This window comes from Tasmannia lanceolata, unplaced genomic scaffold (genome assembly GCF_043159265.1).
Source record: "Tasmannia lanceolata isolate RefF3 unplaced genomic scaffold, GAP_Taslan_0.1 ptg000011l, whole genome shotgun sequence".
In the NCBI taxonomy this organism is placed as follows: domain Eukaryota; kingdom Viridiplantae; phylum Streptophyta; class Magnoliopsida; order Canellales; family Winteraceae; genus Tasmannia; species Tasmannia lanceolata.
Genome location: NW_027518688.1, coordinates 22700891 through 22717348, shown reverse-complemented (window position 1 = coordinate 22717348; position 16458 = coordinate 22700891). Strand labels below are relative to the sequence as shown.

Genomic DNA, 16458 nt, shown 5'->3' with positions numbered 1-16458 from the left:
ATGGCTTCAACCACAACTAAACGTGGAAAATCAAGATCCTGCAACATGGACTTCAACAATTCTCTAAATCACATGCTAAATGCCGTACTCTCTCTAATCATGCACTTGTTCCAGAATTTTAATCTGATTGATCAATGGCCCAAAAACCAATCTGATTCAACAATCCTAGCCATCCAATCATGAGGCTACAAATGCATGGTAAAAATAGTTACAGAAAACGGTCCACAATTAATTTGAAAGAAAAAAAATGAACCGATCATCCAATCAAAAATGAATTTAGGGCCAGAGATTGAAGATGGGGCCCTAAGAGAGACAATTTGGAATTGTGAATGATACATTTGCCCCCCTTTTATTCCCTGGGCCACCCCCTTGTAGTGCAAAAGGGTAAGTCATAAATACACTAGAGGGGGCTGGACCAGGAAAGAAAAGGGATGAATGTATCACTTCCCTTTGGATTTACCTCATTATTTGCACCCCTCAATTCTTGTTCTCTGATTGGCAGTCGAAAACATGGGCATAACAAGCAGATCTAATAGATTTAGTAGTTAGGATAGATTAAAATACTAATTTAGATTAGGATAATTTTGATTTATCAATTTATATATTTGTCCCATGAGTTGGTAACATGCTATACCAGCAGGAAAGCCAATACCAAGAACAGTTTATGCAGTGATTTCTATCCTCCTCCCCCATTAGTTTTCAATAACCCAATAAAACATTCAAAAGACTCATGCAATACCAAGGACTTGAGAGAGATTATATCTGCACTCACTTGTTTTGAAACTGGCACTCCCTTCCTATTTTACACCTACCTCATTGGCCTTTATAATTCCCATGAAACTGCAATCATCCAATCAGAGAGGCTTACGGAAAAACAAAGGACTACCAATATCAAAACAGGGGATTGTGGATATCATCCCCTTGTACTCGATAGATCAGAACACAATGTCTGAAACCTCTATTAGTCACTAACAGATAACACTTTTCTTAGTCAATACATTTGGCAGAAATCTCTTTCATCGAACTATAACTTTCATTTACTGTGGGCTTATCAACAGATGCAGTCTAATTTTCTCTACTAGAATTGAAAGAGTAGAAGAAATGGTAGCACACCCCATCTTCTGATAAACAATCAATAGTCAGTGAATCTGTTCCTCTTGCTTCAGAGAAGACAATGCTTGAAAGCGGGCTTGTGTTAAAGGAGTCACATTACTTTTCAGGGCTGAATTGCCCAAGACATTAAGAACTTGCATTCGATGCATCTCTTTCACTGCAATAAGAAACAAGAAAATAAAATACATAAATTGGAGATTAGCTTTTGGTTTCTCTTCTATGAGGACATGGCAATTCAGGGATCATTTCATAAGATTATGTTTAGTAACACAATTAGCGGCAAATAATCAGCAAGCTTCTCAAAATCAGACATTACCTTCCTCTAGTGAAAGACGGATTGTTCGTTTCTCTAATTCAACTGCATGTCTACTACGTTCCGCTGCAGATAGAGAGTGAAGCTCTGAAACAATAATGTAAAAAAGGGAAGGTTAGTACTGGGAAAATTGAAAGAACCATGAGAAAAGGAGTATTGAAATTTGAAATAGACATACTCTGGATGTATTCTTCATAACTTGACTGTGCACAGTTCTTCAAGAACATTTTCAGTCTAAGTAGTCGCTCTTCCCAATATTGACTACATGTCCTCATAGGGTTAACCGGAATAGGGGTGCCAGTACTCAACATACGATAATTTTGTTCGGACACGGTCAACCCATTAGCGGGCTTAACCTGAGAATTAGGAACTGAAGGTTCCCCACATGGGTTCATTATGGAAGCCGCGGGCATAGGTGCAAATGTCTTAGTAGGCTCTGGCATCTGATTATGTCGCATGTGCGGTTCTTGTTTTCCGTCGCTAGATTTTCTTGATTGTGGAGAATTGGCATTCTCAATGTTGGAAGAATTTAACTTGTCTGACTCTAGTTCCACTTTCCGGCGAACGTACACAAGACGCCCATTTGTGCCATTATTGCACATAGACTGCTGGGAAGTAGGGCCTGTTGGGCAGTCGGATCTCGATCTCTTGATGCCAATGACCTTTGGATTATCCACAATAGGTTTTCCACCTTTCGATAGAGGAGAGCTTCCCGGAAGTTTTGGAGCCATGTTTCTTGGTTCATTCTGCAAATCTCTCAGAGCTATCTTCTTTCCAGATATAAGTTGTTTGTCACAAGTGGGTACTCCAGTTCCAGTGTTAGCCAACCCATATTCCTTTAATTTAGCATCGATCATTCGTTGAACCATTAGGAATCGCAGTTTCTCTTTCAAGAGATACCAAACATGTGCCTGGAGAAGCATAATCCAGAAACCATTACAAAGTCCATTTACAATCTAGAGGTCAGTAATAGTGAATGGAAGGGATCAATAGAACCTATGCGGCTGAGAGAAGGGATTCCACGTCAAGTATCATCACTTACCAATCCTCGTGATTAAGAGGTTTTATGAGGCATCCATAAATGACATAACATTTCATAGTAGGGTCCAAGGGCAGTTAAATCTTAAAGTTCAAACAAATTTATCGCTTAAGAATAAAATTATCAGATATTCATAAGTATCATAGTTTAACAAGTTTTAATCCTTGTGTTTGGAAAGAATAAAAAATTACTGTATCTCTTCTTCCCTTTAGTTGAACAGCTGAAGAAGTGATTAATATATCGAAACACATGGCCCAAGATGGATTGAACACATGAAAGTGACATCAACAGCATATAAGCTATCATCTATCAAGAGAATGCATGCAACACAAATCAATACATTGTTAAACAAAACTGCATGAGATGAAAAGTCAGGAAGCTAGATTCTCCATGCAAGTTGTTACTACATTAAGCAATTGATGAGAAACCTGCTAATTCCATCTCAATTTAAGATTCAATGAGTTTCTTACAAGGAAAAGGAATTCCTGATGTAAATTTCTTGCAAAAGAAGTGAAAGTCCACTTCAATATGTTACATGCATCAAACACTACTGGACAGTGTTTAAAAACACAGATGCAGGTCAAAATGTGGCCGAGAAAAGTCCTTGTCAACTCGGTGTGGACGCGGGCAAGAACGCGGTTGACGCGGCTGAGTACTCGATTGACGCGGTCATAACTCAGAAGAGTCAAATGAGTTTTTCTTGACTTTGTAGGGCAAAACGCAGAACGAGGCCAAGGGAAAAGCTAGTCAACTCGGGGGAGTCCCCACGATGACGCGGGGGAGTCCCCACGATGACGCGGGGGAGTTTTAAAACTATGCTAAAGCAGAGCAAAGCACAGAGAAGCCAATGCAACATCAAGAGTCTATGCCTCAGAAAAGATAAATTCTATTACATAATCTGGTAAATAATAAGCAAGATGAGATCAAAAAGAATAAATCATGAATGGACTTACAGCATAGGCTACATCGCCAGTATCTAGGTCTGCCATCATCGGACCAAAAATTCCTTCCATGAACTGATACTAGATCGCCAAGAAAAACCATGAACATAGGTTTACTTTGCAAGAATATCGGCATCAGAAGATGAAACCACTGAGGCTGTCTTTTAAAATAATAAACAAGGTTCTGACTATGAAGTGAAAAGACTATGGAAGTCGTTGGTTATGCGCACATAGGCCCTTCACCTAAGACTAAAAAGTTCACAGAATAATGAAGTGAAATCGTGGAGTATGAAATGCATGCACTTACCAAATACAGAAAGAGAGATAACAAGGGGTGGTACATGGGCAATGTGAAAAAAGAATGAAGGCAGACAATTAAAATGTGTTTTGGGTTCGAGATGAGGATTCACATCTCACAAAGAGGATGATGGGGGTTCACCATGGATTCAAAACAATGAGATTGTACCAGTGAGTACGTAGTGGGGATTTACAGAGATGGTTCATGTCAATAAAGGATCCACGGCAATGAGATATGGAAAGATGGAGGTTACAGTGTCGGATCAGATAGAAAAAGTAGCAGCATAATCAGATAGATTCTAGACTAGTAATTGATGTCATGATATTGCTTGGTGAATAAGTAAGAAACACCGAGAGACTGGTGACAACATGAAACTGCATTAAGAAAATAAGAGGGTTTAAGAACACATACCAGTGTTTCAAAATGCGGATGCGGGTCAAAACACAGCAAAAGAAAATTGTAGTCGACTCAGTACGACGCTACTGAGTACTCAGTTGATGTGGTCATAACTCGGGAGAGTCAAAGGAGTTTTGATTGAATTTGTAGGGCAAAATGCGAACTTGAACAAGAACGCAGCCGAGGTAAAAGGAAGTCAACTCGGGGGAATTCACGATGACGCGGGGGAACTTTGAAACTATGATACGTACAGTTTCATTGGAATCTAAAATTCTGGGCATTTCTAGTCATAAAATAGCTCATTTAACACTTCATTTGATGTTCCCACTCCTACACCCACCTCTTGCTACTTCTGGTAAGTATAAATGGGAAATTATTGTTACAACTTTAAGGGTGTACAGTACATATCAAAGCATATCTAATAAGTACCAGATAATTTGCAGCAAGTAACAAGATAGCAATGAAATGAAATAATAACTGCAAGACATACGAGCTTCCAAAAAGCCAAGTACAAGCCAAAGGTTATGTTTCATGAGCAGTTTCATTTTAAGATGTTTCAGTTGATACATGTATGACATGAAACTTCTCATAAATACTAGGTCTAGATATTCTAACAAAATGCTAAGCCTCACAAATGATGATTTGGTATCTCGCTTGAATATTATTCACAAACCATAATTTGAAAATAGAAAAATTGCATGTGCAAAGAATGGAAACCATCACATTGTAATGCCTGACGGCAACACTAGCAAGTATTTATTTATTTTTTTTATATTTTCTGGTAGGTAAGCTGGGATTGAACCTTTGACCTCTTGTTGAAGAAAAAAACCATTTACCAATGAGCTAGAGGCTCAACCCCAAGGATTTATATTCAGAACTGAAAATGAAAGAAATGAAGTTGTATTTAATAATAAATACAACTTCACAGGTCCAACCATAAAATAACAAATTCACAAGAAACAGCAGATAGACATAACCTTTTTTGTTTAATTTCAGCAAAAAGGGTTATTTTCTCAAGGAGATTTCTTTAACTTTTAAAATCCAACAATGAGAGACATTAAGGCCATGTCCGGCAGCTAGGAATTTCTTTTCATGATAAATTGGTGCCTTAAGGGGTGAAAGAGGGGTAGGACGAGTGGGAGAAGGAGAGATATTTGAGAGGACCGACTGCAATGAGGGTGGGGAGAGACTAAAAATCAGAAGAAGAAGAAAGTCAATCGTACACCAATTTATCATCAAGATAAATTCATGGTAGAAAAACATGCCCTAAGTTCAGAATATTTTCAGAAACAAAATGGAAAGACTTGCAACAGAAAAGGAAGATCGTAATTACCCAATCATTGGCCTAGAAGAACTCGGTAACAGAAACCACCTGCAAAATGCACAATATAGCAAGAGCTGTAAGAGGGACTTTACGAATGAATGCGAAAAGCCGGCAAAGTGACACTAAATAATAAAAAATGGTAACTTAGAAGAATGTGTAACAAATACAACATTTAAGACACCAATACAGCCAAACACATATTCTTATATTACCTTACCGCATGCATTTATGGCATTCATAAAATGAACCCGCATCGAGAGATACAAAATGGAAAGACTTACAGCAGAAAAGGAAGATCGTAATTACCCAATCATTGGCCTAGAAGAACTCGGTAACAGAAACCACCTGCAAAATGCAAAATATAGCAAGAGCTGTAAGAGGGACTTTACGAATGACTGCGAAAAGCCGGCAAAGTGACACTATTTAATAAAAATGGTAACTTAGCAGAATGTGTAACAAATACAACATTTAAGACACCAATACAGCCCAACACATATTCTTATATTACCTTACCGCATGCAATTATGGCATACATAAAATGAACCCGCGTCAAGAAAGCAACTTCGATACTTCACACTTGCAATACATTGTCCCATCAGGTAGTCTCTAAATCTATATTAGATGCAAGCATAAATATCTGATAATAATAATAATACATACTGTAGCATTCTATGATTTGTGGACACTAACACGAGTGTCGCGTGTCGACACTGACACGGAGTGTCGGACACGGCAGGACACGCATGTCAGCAATAAATTCAAAGTGCCGGCTAAATCATAGGTAGCATATAAAATACATAAGTTTTTCTATGTGTGTGCATGTGTACGTGATACAAATTTTTCACAAGTAATTATGCCACATGGTCATATAACAATAATGAATTTTAAAATGTGTAATTATGTATAGCCAAGATTACATCTGTATAATTATGTGGCAATGAATTTGCCGATGTGCTTCAGCAAAACCCAAAATGGAGGTTGGGACAATGTGGCAAAATATAGGTGCTACAGAATACAGATAGGTGTTTGTCTTTTGCAAGTGAATGAAAATATAAACATTGTATCTTCACCAGAATTATTCCCATAAAAAACAAGTGGGGATTCTTGCCCAAAAGTAAATGTGTGCATATTGGATAACGGCAGGAAAATATTCACATGATGAAGAAATGGGAGACAAAAAATACAGGTCATACCTATAGCAGTAACAGATATTCATTGCCAAAAAAAAAAAAAAAAAGAGGAGCTTCTTGTCCAAAAGTAAAATGTGTGCAAATTTAACGGCGAGAAAATATTCACAAGACGAAGAAATGGGAGACAAAAATTACATGTTATACCTGAAGCAGTACTAAACATGTACCAAAGAGCTAAAAACCAAGAGATGGCGTAGGATCCTTTCATATGAAATATCAAATATGCATATTCCAATAAATAATCTGATGCCCCTGAGTGAGGCCAAGAATCTTTGACTAAAACTGAACCAAATGAGTGGGTGTGCCCCAATGTCATTAAACGTGTGCCAGTTTCATTAAATTCATCCAGGATACAAAAGATTTATCAAAATTTTCTTTACAAATTGATCTCCAATAAGAATTCTGTCTCTCACAAGCCACATAAACACTAAAGAGGACGCTCTCAGCACAAAAACAACAGTGAACAAGTGGGTGACTGCCAATTTCATTAAACTCATCCAGAACATGCATGATTAAAGAGTCATGATTAAATTCTTCAGAAGTTGATTTCTAAGAAGAATCATGTACTAACATTTCCGCCAAAACCAACACGAAATGACCAAAATATTCCCATTTCCATCCCCCACTTACTAGATGTGGAGATGTCTGCGCATATAGTAAGCTCGTGATTAGTATAAATAGTAAGTCCGTGATTACTATGAATAGTAAGTCCGCAGCCGCAGGTGAGCCGTATGTTGATGTGGACATCCCCCACATTTAGGATAAAAATTATAACCAAAAATAAAATAAATTCCAAATAAAATAGCTAAACAAATCTCTCGTGAAAAAAAAAAAACTAATTAAAATCAATCCCATGGCTACTGGATCACATCACAAGTCCTCTAAGCTGTGGCGTTCTACATTCTATATGGTAGACGCCATTGCTCCAGCTTCCCTCACATTAGAAAGTGACCCGCCATGCCAGCAGTAGCAGCAGTCCTCTGCTTTTTAGCAAGTTCAGCCTCCGCTTGAACAACAGCAGCCAAATTACCATCAATTTCCCACAATGGGCATCTTTACATATTAGCCTATACTTTTGCAAATTGGGCATACTCTCTAAATGACGAGATTAACTTCAGGATGATATACGACGATCTAGCTCTGATACCAAAAATGATGCAGGACGATCGAAGGAATCACTAATACTTTGCTCCGACACTAAACTAATGAAGGGAGGATCAATGAAAAGGACGTTAAGGTTGAAAATTAGGGTTTTAGATCCTAAAATATGTGATTAGATTAGAAAAATATTTCTAATAGGCTTAGGATAGGTTTGAACGGATGCAGACGGAAGTCAGGAAGGTGAAGATGTGTGCCGGGAAGGTAAAGAGGTGTGGCAGGAAGGTGCAGGCAAGAATTTTGGACAAGATTGAAGGGCACACAGTTTAGGATGAGATGGTATGGGTATAACAAAAAAATTAGGGTTTGAGGTCTTAGTTAAGGGGAAGGAATATTTCCAGTTCCCGGGCACATTTTTGTGGAGAAAAAACCAAGATATAGATTTGAGTAATAAAGAAATAAGATACTTATCTTAAGGCATCCCAACAAGAGTTTTCCATTTGGATATCACCAGAGAAGCTTTGAAATCTCACCGAAAAAGAAGATTAAGCTAGAATCACACTAGCAATCTCAAGGCTTTGCACCTTGGGAATATCAAGGTATCACACCTTGGCAAGGAGCAAATGTCACATCCACACAAGAAAGAAAAATAAAACTTTAAATCTTTATTCATTCCATCGTAACAATATAAAAGAAAAATGCCCAGAAGCTTACAGTATATAAGAAAAAGAAAAGAACTAGAAAGTTCTAAAACCAAATACTTTTGGACCAAAAAACCCTCTTAATGACTTAAGGACTCTTCAACTTTTCAAAAAAAAAAAAAAAACTTAAGGACTCTTCCCACCTAAAATTTGTGTAATACATGTGTGAGGCCTATTAAAACATTGATAACTAAGAGAATTTAAGTAATTTTGATGGAAAAAGAAAACTACCCAATACGAATTAAAAGGCTTAAATAACACTCTAGAAACTAAATAAAACTCTTTTAATAGTTAATAAAAAGAAAACTACCCAATAAGAATTAAAAGGCTTAAATAACACTCTAAAAACTAAATAAAACTCTTTTAATAGTTAATACTAATGATGGTCTCCATCTAAACTCCTTGATTTGTCATATCATCTCGAATGGTCCTCCATCATACTCTCTCACTTTAGAGGACACAACCCTTTTGAGTATAATTATCATCTTCACTGGTAGGAGTTTCTCACCTTTGATCCTCGTGTGCGTCGGATACAGTTGTCCTTTCCAATGGACTAAGAATTTTCATCGTAGTATGTCAGACACTCATATTCCCAATAAGAAACTAACCAAGCATCAAGATTTTACCGTAATAGAAGCGTCATTCAAGATTTTAAAAGTGCCTTTAATTCAAGCTAATCGATAAGGCCTCGGTTGTTTCTTACCTTAGACTTAAATTTATCAACCAACTATTGTGATGCCTCATTCATGCCACTTCAGCTTTCAATGATCAGCTTACAAATGTAGTCTTGGACTCTTGGTACTCACAATGTTGCCAGAAACGCCTGCGATGGTGGGAATTGCATTTCCCATGAACGAGAAACGGCACGCTTCCCAAAATGTGGGGAAGCGTGTTTCCGAAACATAGGAAGCACGCTTCGCACATCTTGGGGAACGAATTTCCGTGTTTGGGGAAGAGCATTTCGAGCCCCAAAGGATTCGGGCGTTTCTTAATCATTCGGGATTTTATTCCGTTCCTCTCTTCCTCTTGTCTTCCAACTCATGTCTTACAACCCCATCCCTTGCTCACTTATCCGCTCCTCTATTGGCGGATCTTCTGATATGATTAAAAATGATTGATGTCTCTTCCACTTTATCCAATATCTCATCAAAGAAGGGTGCAAATCTCCATTGGGGGGGGAGGGGGGATTGAACCTCTTAGCCAGCAAATGACGTTGAGGGAGTCTCCCTCCACCAATACCCTATCCAATGAATTTGAATCCAAGCGCTTTATTCCTTGATGAACAGCCCCGTACCTCCGCCTCACTAGCATTTGCTATCCCAATAGGCCCAAATAACATCTCCCCTTGAGTCTCTTGGAACTAGGGGTGTAACTCGGGACGGGGTGGGTCGGGTTGAGGCCAACCCAAACCCAACCTAGAAGATTATTCCCTCAACCCTAACCCTACCCCTAACCTGACTCGAGCACCAACCCGAGAGTGTCAACCCGAACCCAACCACTAAACCCGACCCGACTTCAACCCGAGCATTTCATGTTTTGCCTCATTGCAAACTAATAGAGAGATTCAGAGAGGGAGGACGAAACCTCCACAATACTTAACGGCTAACAGGGGAGGACCAGTAGATGACGAGGTTGGCCGAGAGGGATGCGGATGCTTCGGCAGACTAGCTTTTTTTGTTTTTTCACCTTACAGAGTTACACATGAGAAAAACATGAGAGATCATGTAGAAGAAGAAATGGAGAAGACAAAGACCCGTAGGGAGAATTTCATCATTTCGGATTTTCGCACACCTCCTCTAGAAATTCTTGCTGAAACAGACTTGATTGTGACATGACAACTGATGTGATATTACACCAAGCAAAAGCAATATCAGGGGACATGTAGCACTGTAGCAGTACCAAACACCATGTGGCCCCAACATAAGCTGCTTGGTGATTCTCCCTAGAGAGTAGAGAGATGAGATTTAATAAGCCTGACAGTGAGCTGCAGTGAGCTACCAATATAATCAGATGAAAAACATAAAAAAAAATGTGATTAGGTTTTCGTTGGGTTTTGTAAAGAATTATAATAAGATAAATGTAAAGTATTATAAAGCGTAAAAAAGGAAATCTTTGTGTTTTGTCTCGGGTCGGGTTGCAAGACGCTCAACCCTAACCCGACCTGAGATATTCTCGGGTTGCTGTTTTCCAACCCTAACCCTAACCCGACCCAAGCTTTGGGCAACCCAACCAGGAAAAAAATCGGGTTGAACCCAACCCAAGTTGCAACCCTACTTAGAATGCCTCCAATTCCTACTGGCCAGCTAGATCCATCAAAGTTTAGCTTTAGCATCCCAGAAGGAGGAGGCTCCCAAATTTGAATTATAGAGGAACAACGCTCACTACTAAAGCAGATCTCCCCTCCCAAAGATCGAAGGCCCAAATTACATCTCCCCTTAATGCTTTAAGCAATAAAAAGTATTTTTTAAGAATTTGGTTCAAATAATTGTTTCTTATATTTTTTTTAATTTTTAACTATTAAAAAAAAATCTCCGGTTGCAGCGACTTTTCTGAAATGAAATGCTAAAACAACCCAAATGCTGAAATGTTTCGTTCCACTGACCAAAACAAAACAATGAACGAAATGGAATATACAACTAAGGGGCCTAAAGGTATTTAGGTAATTTCGTCTAAAGTTTAAACCCTAACCCTTTAAAGGCAGTTTTTTGCATTTTAGAATCAAGGATTTCTCCAAATTACATGAAATAAACTTTATTGGGAAATGTTAGAAACTTAAAATTGAGTAACACCCATTCATGTTTTCCCATATCTTCCCTTCAGGCTTCCCCGACGCTTCGCTTCATGCTTCTCCAACCTTTCTCAAGAGCCTTTGCTTCTCACTTCCGCTTCCCACACTATCAACTATGGGTATTCCACCATTGTATTTCGCAACCACTTTTCCTCTTCCTATTATTTAGGAGCAAATCAAAAGTCTCCTTACGATAAGGTTGATATCTATGAGGCCAAGAGCATCATGTTCTTGATTTTCCCCTTGCTCTCTTGCCTGCCGTTCTTCTTCTTCTTCTTTTTATGGGTATGCCGTTCTTCTTGTTTCTCTCATTCAAGTAGTTCTTAGGAAAAAATTAATATTCAGTGATGAGAATGACCCCAAAGTGTTCTCATTCTCCACGTCTAAAACAATCTTGATATTTCTCATTAGATTGGGATGAGTTAGTAGTAGAAGTCGTCGCCTTTCCGTGCTTGCAAGTGCTACCTTCGAGTTGTTACATTGAAAAGTCGATGTACTAATAGGGACATCTCCTGTGGTATGTGTAATGTTTGAAACACTTCGATTAGTAGACTCGACCCGTCTTGTGATGCAAAATGCCTAAACTATCATTTCTTGAGTTGGGCTTCGATTTTCAAAGATAATTGATAAGCATCATCAACTCCACACAATCTAATCATCAACAACACCCTTCGAATTTCAGTGCGCAACCCTGTTTTGTAATGAGAAATGGTTTGTTTTTCATCTTCTACGATCTACTCATGGTTATAAAATTCCATCAAAACCGACACAAAACGACTGAAATGTTACTGTTTTCACCAACACCAAAACCGAAACCGAAACGACCGAAATGCATAAACCAAAATTGTATGTGTAATAGTGGTATACTACATCTGTATGTATTTGCATATGAAATGCGGTGCATATATTATGAATGAATATTTATATGAATTACAAGTGAAATTTGGTATGTGCTAAATTATCAGACATGCGCGACAGTCATGTCACTAAGTGTTCAATGTTTTTAAACCATGATGGATGGTGGTCTTGCTTATGTGATGGTTTGTGTATTTGTACTTATTCTAGCATTTCCAGAAGTTTTATCTTTAAATTCGATTATTTACATATGTTTCTGGGATTTGCTAGGGTCCATCGCAAAAGGCATTTTGCAGAACGTCTGTTGCATGAGAGAGCAGCCAAATAGGCTCACTTTCCAACTGATTTTGTCATTATTCATGAGGTGGCTGCTCTCTCATGCAACAGACATTCCGTGAAATGCCTTTTGCGATGGACCCTAGCAAATGCCTATGTTTCTATATGTTTTCATGATTTTACAGGATTTCCACCGAAATTTCCAACCGAAACCAAAACGTTTTCATTTCCATGGCAACCAAAACCGAAAGTTAAAACCTTGATATGACTTCAAATACTAAGATCATTGAAACACTATTTCTTCCGCTAACATGGTTCCTTGTCGAAGTAAAACCATTTGTTTGAAAATAGTTTCTTCATAATCTGGTGGCAAATATTTCTCACGGAGTTTCATCTTCATCTTCATCTCTTAGGAACTCGTGATTGGAGGTAAGTCAAGCCAAGATAATCACTCTTCCACACTACCAAATTTAGGCTTCTCCTTGCAACTAGAGTTTGATAAAACAAACACTCCAACCTTCCAACATGTCATACCACTCAAAATAATCGTCTAGCGAAGCCACCCAATCCAAGAAGGCATGCAGATCTAGGTTCCCATGAAATTCTACCACAATAATTTGTATTTTTTTTGTAAAGTCATCAATCGGGCTTGCATATTGATCTCTTCCGTGATCAATAATCCTCTGAAAGTTGTCCATATGATTATGTGCCACACGACATGTGTGATGCCCATAAGAAGGATTGTCATATATAGTTTCCCTTGAAACAAAACCCATCAATTGTGGGGACTGGAGGATGATATTTCCATCACCATCAAGATCCTCTTCTGGTGCAGTACAATCATAGGTCGATTGGTTTCCATGACGTTCCCTCTCTCTAGCATCAACTCAATCAAATAACTCTCTCATCTGATTTTCTTTGGATATCTGTTTGCCATAATAATAAAAAAACTTTCTGACGCACGAGTTTTAGCAATAACTCATCCCGTTGGCTCTTCGACAATCTCAGGGCATAGGAATTTCCACGTCGTGCAGACATAGTGGTCAACCTAAGCTCTAATGCCAAATGGATGCATGATGGTCAATGAAAAACAAGATCTTAAAAGATATCCTACAGGAAATAGGACTAAAGATGGTAGGTAGTGTATGATTTTCAAGAAGATAGGGTTGGATGGAATAAATATAAAAATTAGGGCTGAGTATTGACTGATTGCGAAGTGTTTAAGTTGGATGGAATATAGGAAAGATTTAGGGATTCACAAAAATATAGGATTAGGGTTTCTGCTAGTTGACCCTTGGATGCCACAAATAGAGTAGATGTCAACATGTTGGTGACCTTTCCTTGAATAAAGTGACAATCTACTTCAATATGCTTAGTCCGCGCATAAAATGTCAGATTATTGACAACGTAAGTGGTTACATGGTTGTCACAGAACATCTTTATCGCCTTGTAAACCTCAAACCTAACACATCCATAAGGGTCTTTAGCAACATTAACTCACAGGTGGTGTGAGCTATTACACGATACTTAGCTTCTACACTAGTCCGAGCAACCACATTTTTCTTCTTGTTCTGCCACATAAATAGATTTCCTCCAACAAAGGTACAATAAAGGATCGGTAAGAAAATCAATATTTCATCTGTTAAGTCTAAAGAGCAACTTGGTGATGGGTTCACTAGTAGACTGGGTAAAAGTCACTTACAAATAATTTGTAAAGGCCAGTCATGGATGATATCTATACTCCAGCTTGAGGGGAAGTGTTTTCCTTCCTTTCCCCTTTCATCATTTCTCCCTTTTACTTTTCCCTTTCTCTTATTCCCTAAAAATGAGGATCGGGTTATATCTAATATTTGTATCTATGTCGTAATATGTCCACAACATAGTAGCTGAAAACTCCTTGGGCAAGTGGGAAACTCGTTTCCTTCAAAAGGTAGGAAACTCATTTCCAAAATGCATGAGAAACATATAAGAAACTTATATGAAACACGTGAGAAATCAGAAACGTATGGAACACCTGTAGAAAACGTATGTGAAACGTGTGGGAAATATGTGTGAAACTTACGAAAATCATTTTTAAGGAAAAAACAGAAAGAAATTGTGGAATAGATATTAAAAAGGAAAACAACAACGTATACCGTAATAAAAACTAAAATTACGAAATATCCAAATAGAATTTTGAACTTAACAAAATTTAAATCCACAAAACCATATATTTCATGTTTTCCTTGTGTTTCACATGCGTTTTCATTAACGTTTCTCTATTGTTTCCGAAACAATTCTAATGTGTTTCCTAAAACGTTTCTCGTACGATTTTTTATTATTTTCCCGTATCTCATTTCCCTCTATATTTTTTCTTGTGCTTCCCGTTTCTGTTTTCTGTTTCGCTTCCCAAATCCGTTTGCCACCCTGGCAACTATGGTCCACATACTTTGGACTGACAAGCACATAGTAGGTTAAACCGCAATCAATCATGAAAAGAGTATTGCAATTCAAAAAAAAATCATGAAAGAGTATTATTATAAGATCCTACTGTCTTTCAACAACCACCTTACCATTTTTCCAGCATTAAAATACCAATTGATTGAAAAGGTAAACATGGGAGACTACTTTTGACAACAAAAAAAAATCGGATAAGGTTAGAAGGAGACTCATGCTTCAACCTCATACTCGGGGGAAAAAAAAAACCTTCCCCCAACCCAAAACTTGCATTGCAGTGAAATTTAAATCATCTCTTCTTATTTATGTTCCCCTTTTCCCATGTTTATCCAAATGTCCTCTTTTTGCAATTTTTTTTAAAAAAAAAAGACAAGATGATGATGTACAAAGAGTCTCACCCAAACTTAAGGTGGTTGTAAGTTGTAACTTCAGTATCAATTGAACCTTCTGCATTCTCATGAAAGTCATTAAATCCTAATGAATTAAAGAATCCAAGCTTCGAACCAATAGAACCAATGTGTATAAATTCTTCCACAAACAAAACATAATAATTGGTGTGGCTATCTAGGGTATTCGGAACAAGAGAATCCGATAAATTTTATAATCAAAACTGAATAAGCTCGATCCTGATTGATGATGATTTGGAACTAATCTCTTATAATCACCCAAACCATGATAAGCAAGAAATTTACAAAAGGAAAAAAAAAAACTATGAATCACATATCTAACAAACCAGCTTCGAGCTCAGAAAGACATGAAAGTTTCCGAATAGAAATGGAAGTTTTTCATTCAGTGGGGTCTAGACTGAATAAGCTCAGTCCTGATTAATGATTATATGTGGGGACTAATCACTTCTAATAACCCGAACCAAGATGAACAAGAAATTTACATAAGGAAAAAAAAAACAAATGTAATCATAAAGATGTGATAAGGCAGATGGCATATCTACAAAACCAGCTTTGAGCTCATAAAGACGATAGCAGTTTCTCAATAGAACAACAATCCCTGACAAAATGAATGCCTACCCAGAAGAAACTAATTCAACCCAAGCAGAAAAATCCCCAAAAAAAAAACCCTCGTAGGTATAAATGAATATAATGAGATCCATCAAAATTTAGAAAAATTCCGAATAAAAAAAACCCTAAGATATAAAATCTCTCTTCACTAACCTCAAACCCAGAACAAATTAATCCTATCAGAAGCTAATAAAATCCCTAGCTTCCCCAAAATTGCATCAAAACAAAAAAAAAAATTTAGCAAATTTCAACCAAGAAAGAAATCGGGAAAAAAGAAAAAAGCAACTAGGGTTTCCCAAAAAAATTCCCATTATTAAGCATTCCCAAATAATGAAAAAGCAAAAGGATATAAATGGGTATTCAAGAAAACCTATAAGAAAAGGGATTTTGAAACAAGTCAATGCATTGAACGCTGAAACCCTAGAAACCCATTTAAGAAGAATAGGAGAAAATTACCTTTCAGCACTCCAAACAATTGAGAGAGAGAGAGAGAGAGAGAAAGAGAGAGGCTTTGAAAATAGGAGAAGTTTGGTTCTAAATTGAAAAGGAAGTATAAAGTTGAAAAACGGATTGTTTGAGGCAAATTATAAATTCGCCCCCTGTAGGATAATTCGCACCCCTGAACATGAAAAAAAAGCGTTAAAGTCGGCCACATCAATTCACTCCAAAGGAAG

At 37.6% G+C, this 16458-nt stretch overlaps 1 protein-coding gene across 2 annotated transcripts; it reads right to left on the bottom strand.

Moving 5' to 3' along the window:
- Positions 1-929: 929 nt before the first annotated feature.
- On the bottom strand, positions 930-16328 carry LOC143886665 (uncharacterized). 2 transcript variants are annotated; one of them, XM_077390724.1, is made up of 6 exons: positions 16241-16328; positions 5706-5769; positions 5434-5472; positions 1605-2337; positions 1430-1513; positions 930-1270 (listed from the first exon to the last, which is right to left on the bottom strand). In XM_077390724.1, the coding sequence occupies exons 4-6, from the start codon at positions 2293-2295 to the stop codon at positions 1140-1142; spliced, it is 906 nt and encodes a 301-aa protein (XP_077246839.1). In that variant the 5' UTR covers positions 2296-2337; positions 5434-5472; positions 5706-5769; positions 16241-16328; the 3' UTR covers positions 930-1139. The 2 variants fall into 2 exon arrangements, with proteins under 2 accessions (XP_077246839.1, XP_077246840.1); XM_077390725.1 differs by having other exon boundaries at positions 5731-5769; positions 16241-16317.
- Between the last annotated feature and the right edge of the window lie 130 nt (positions 16329-16458).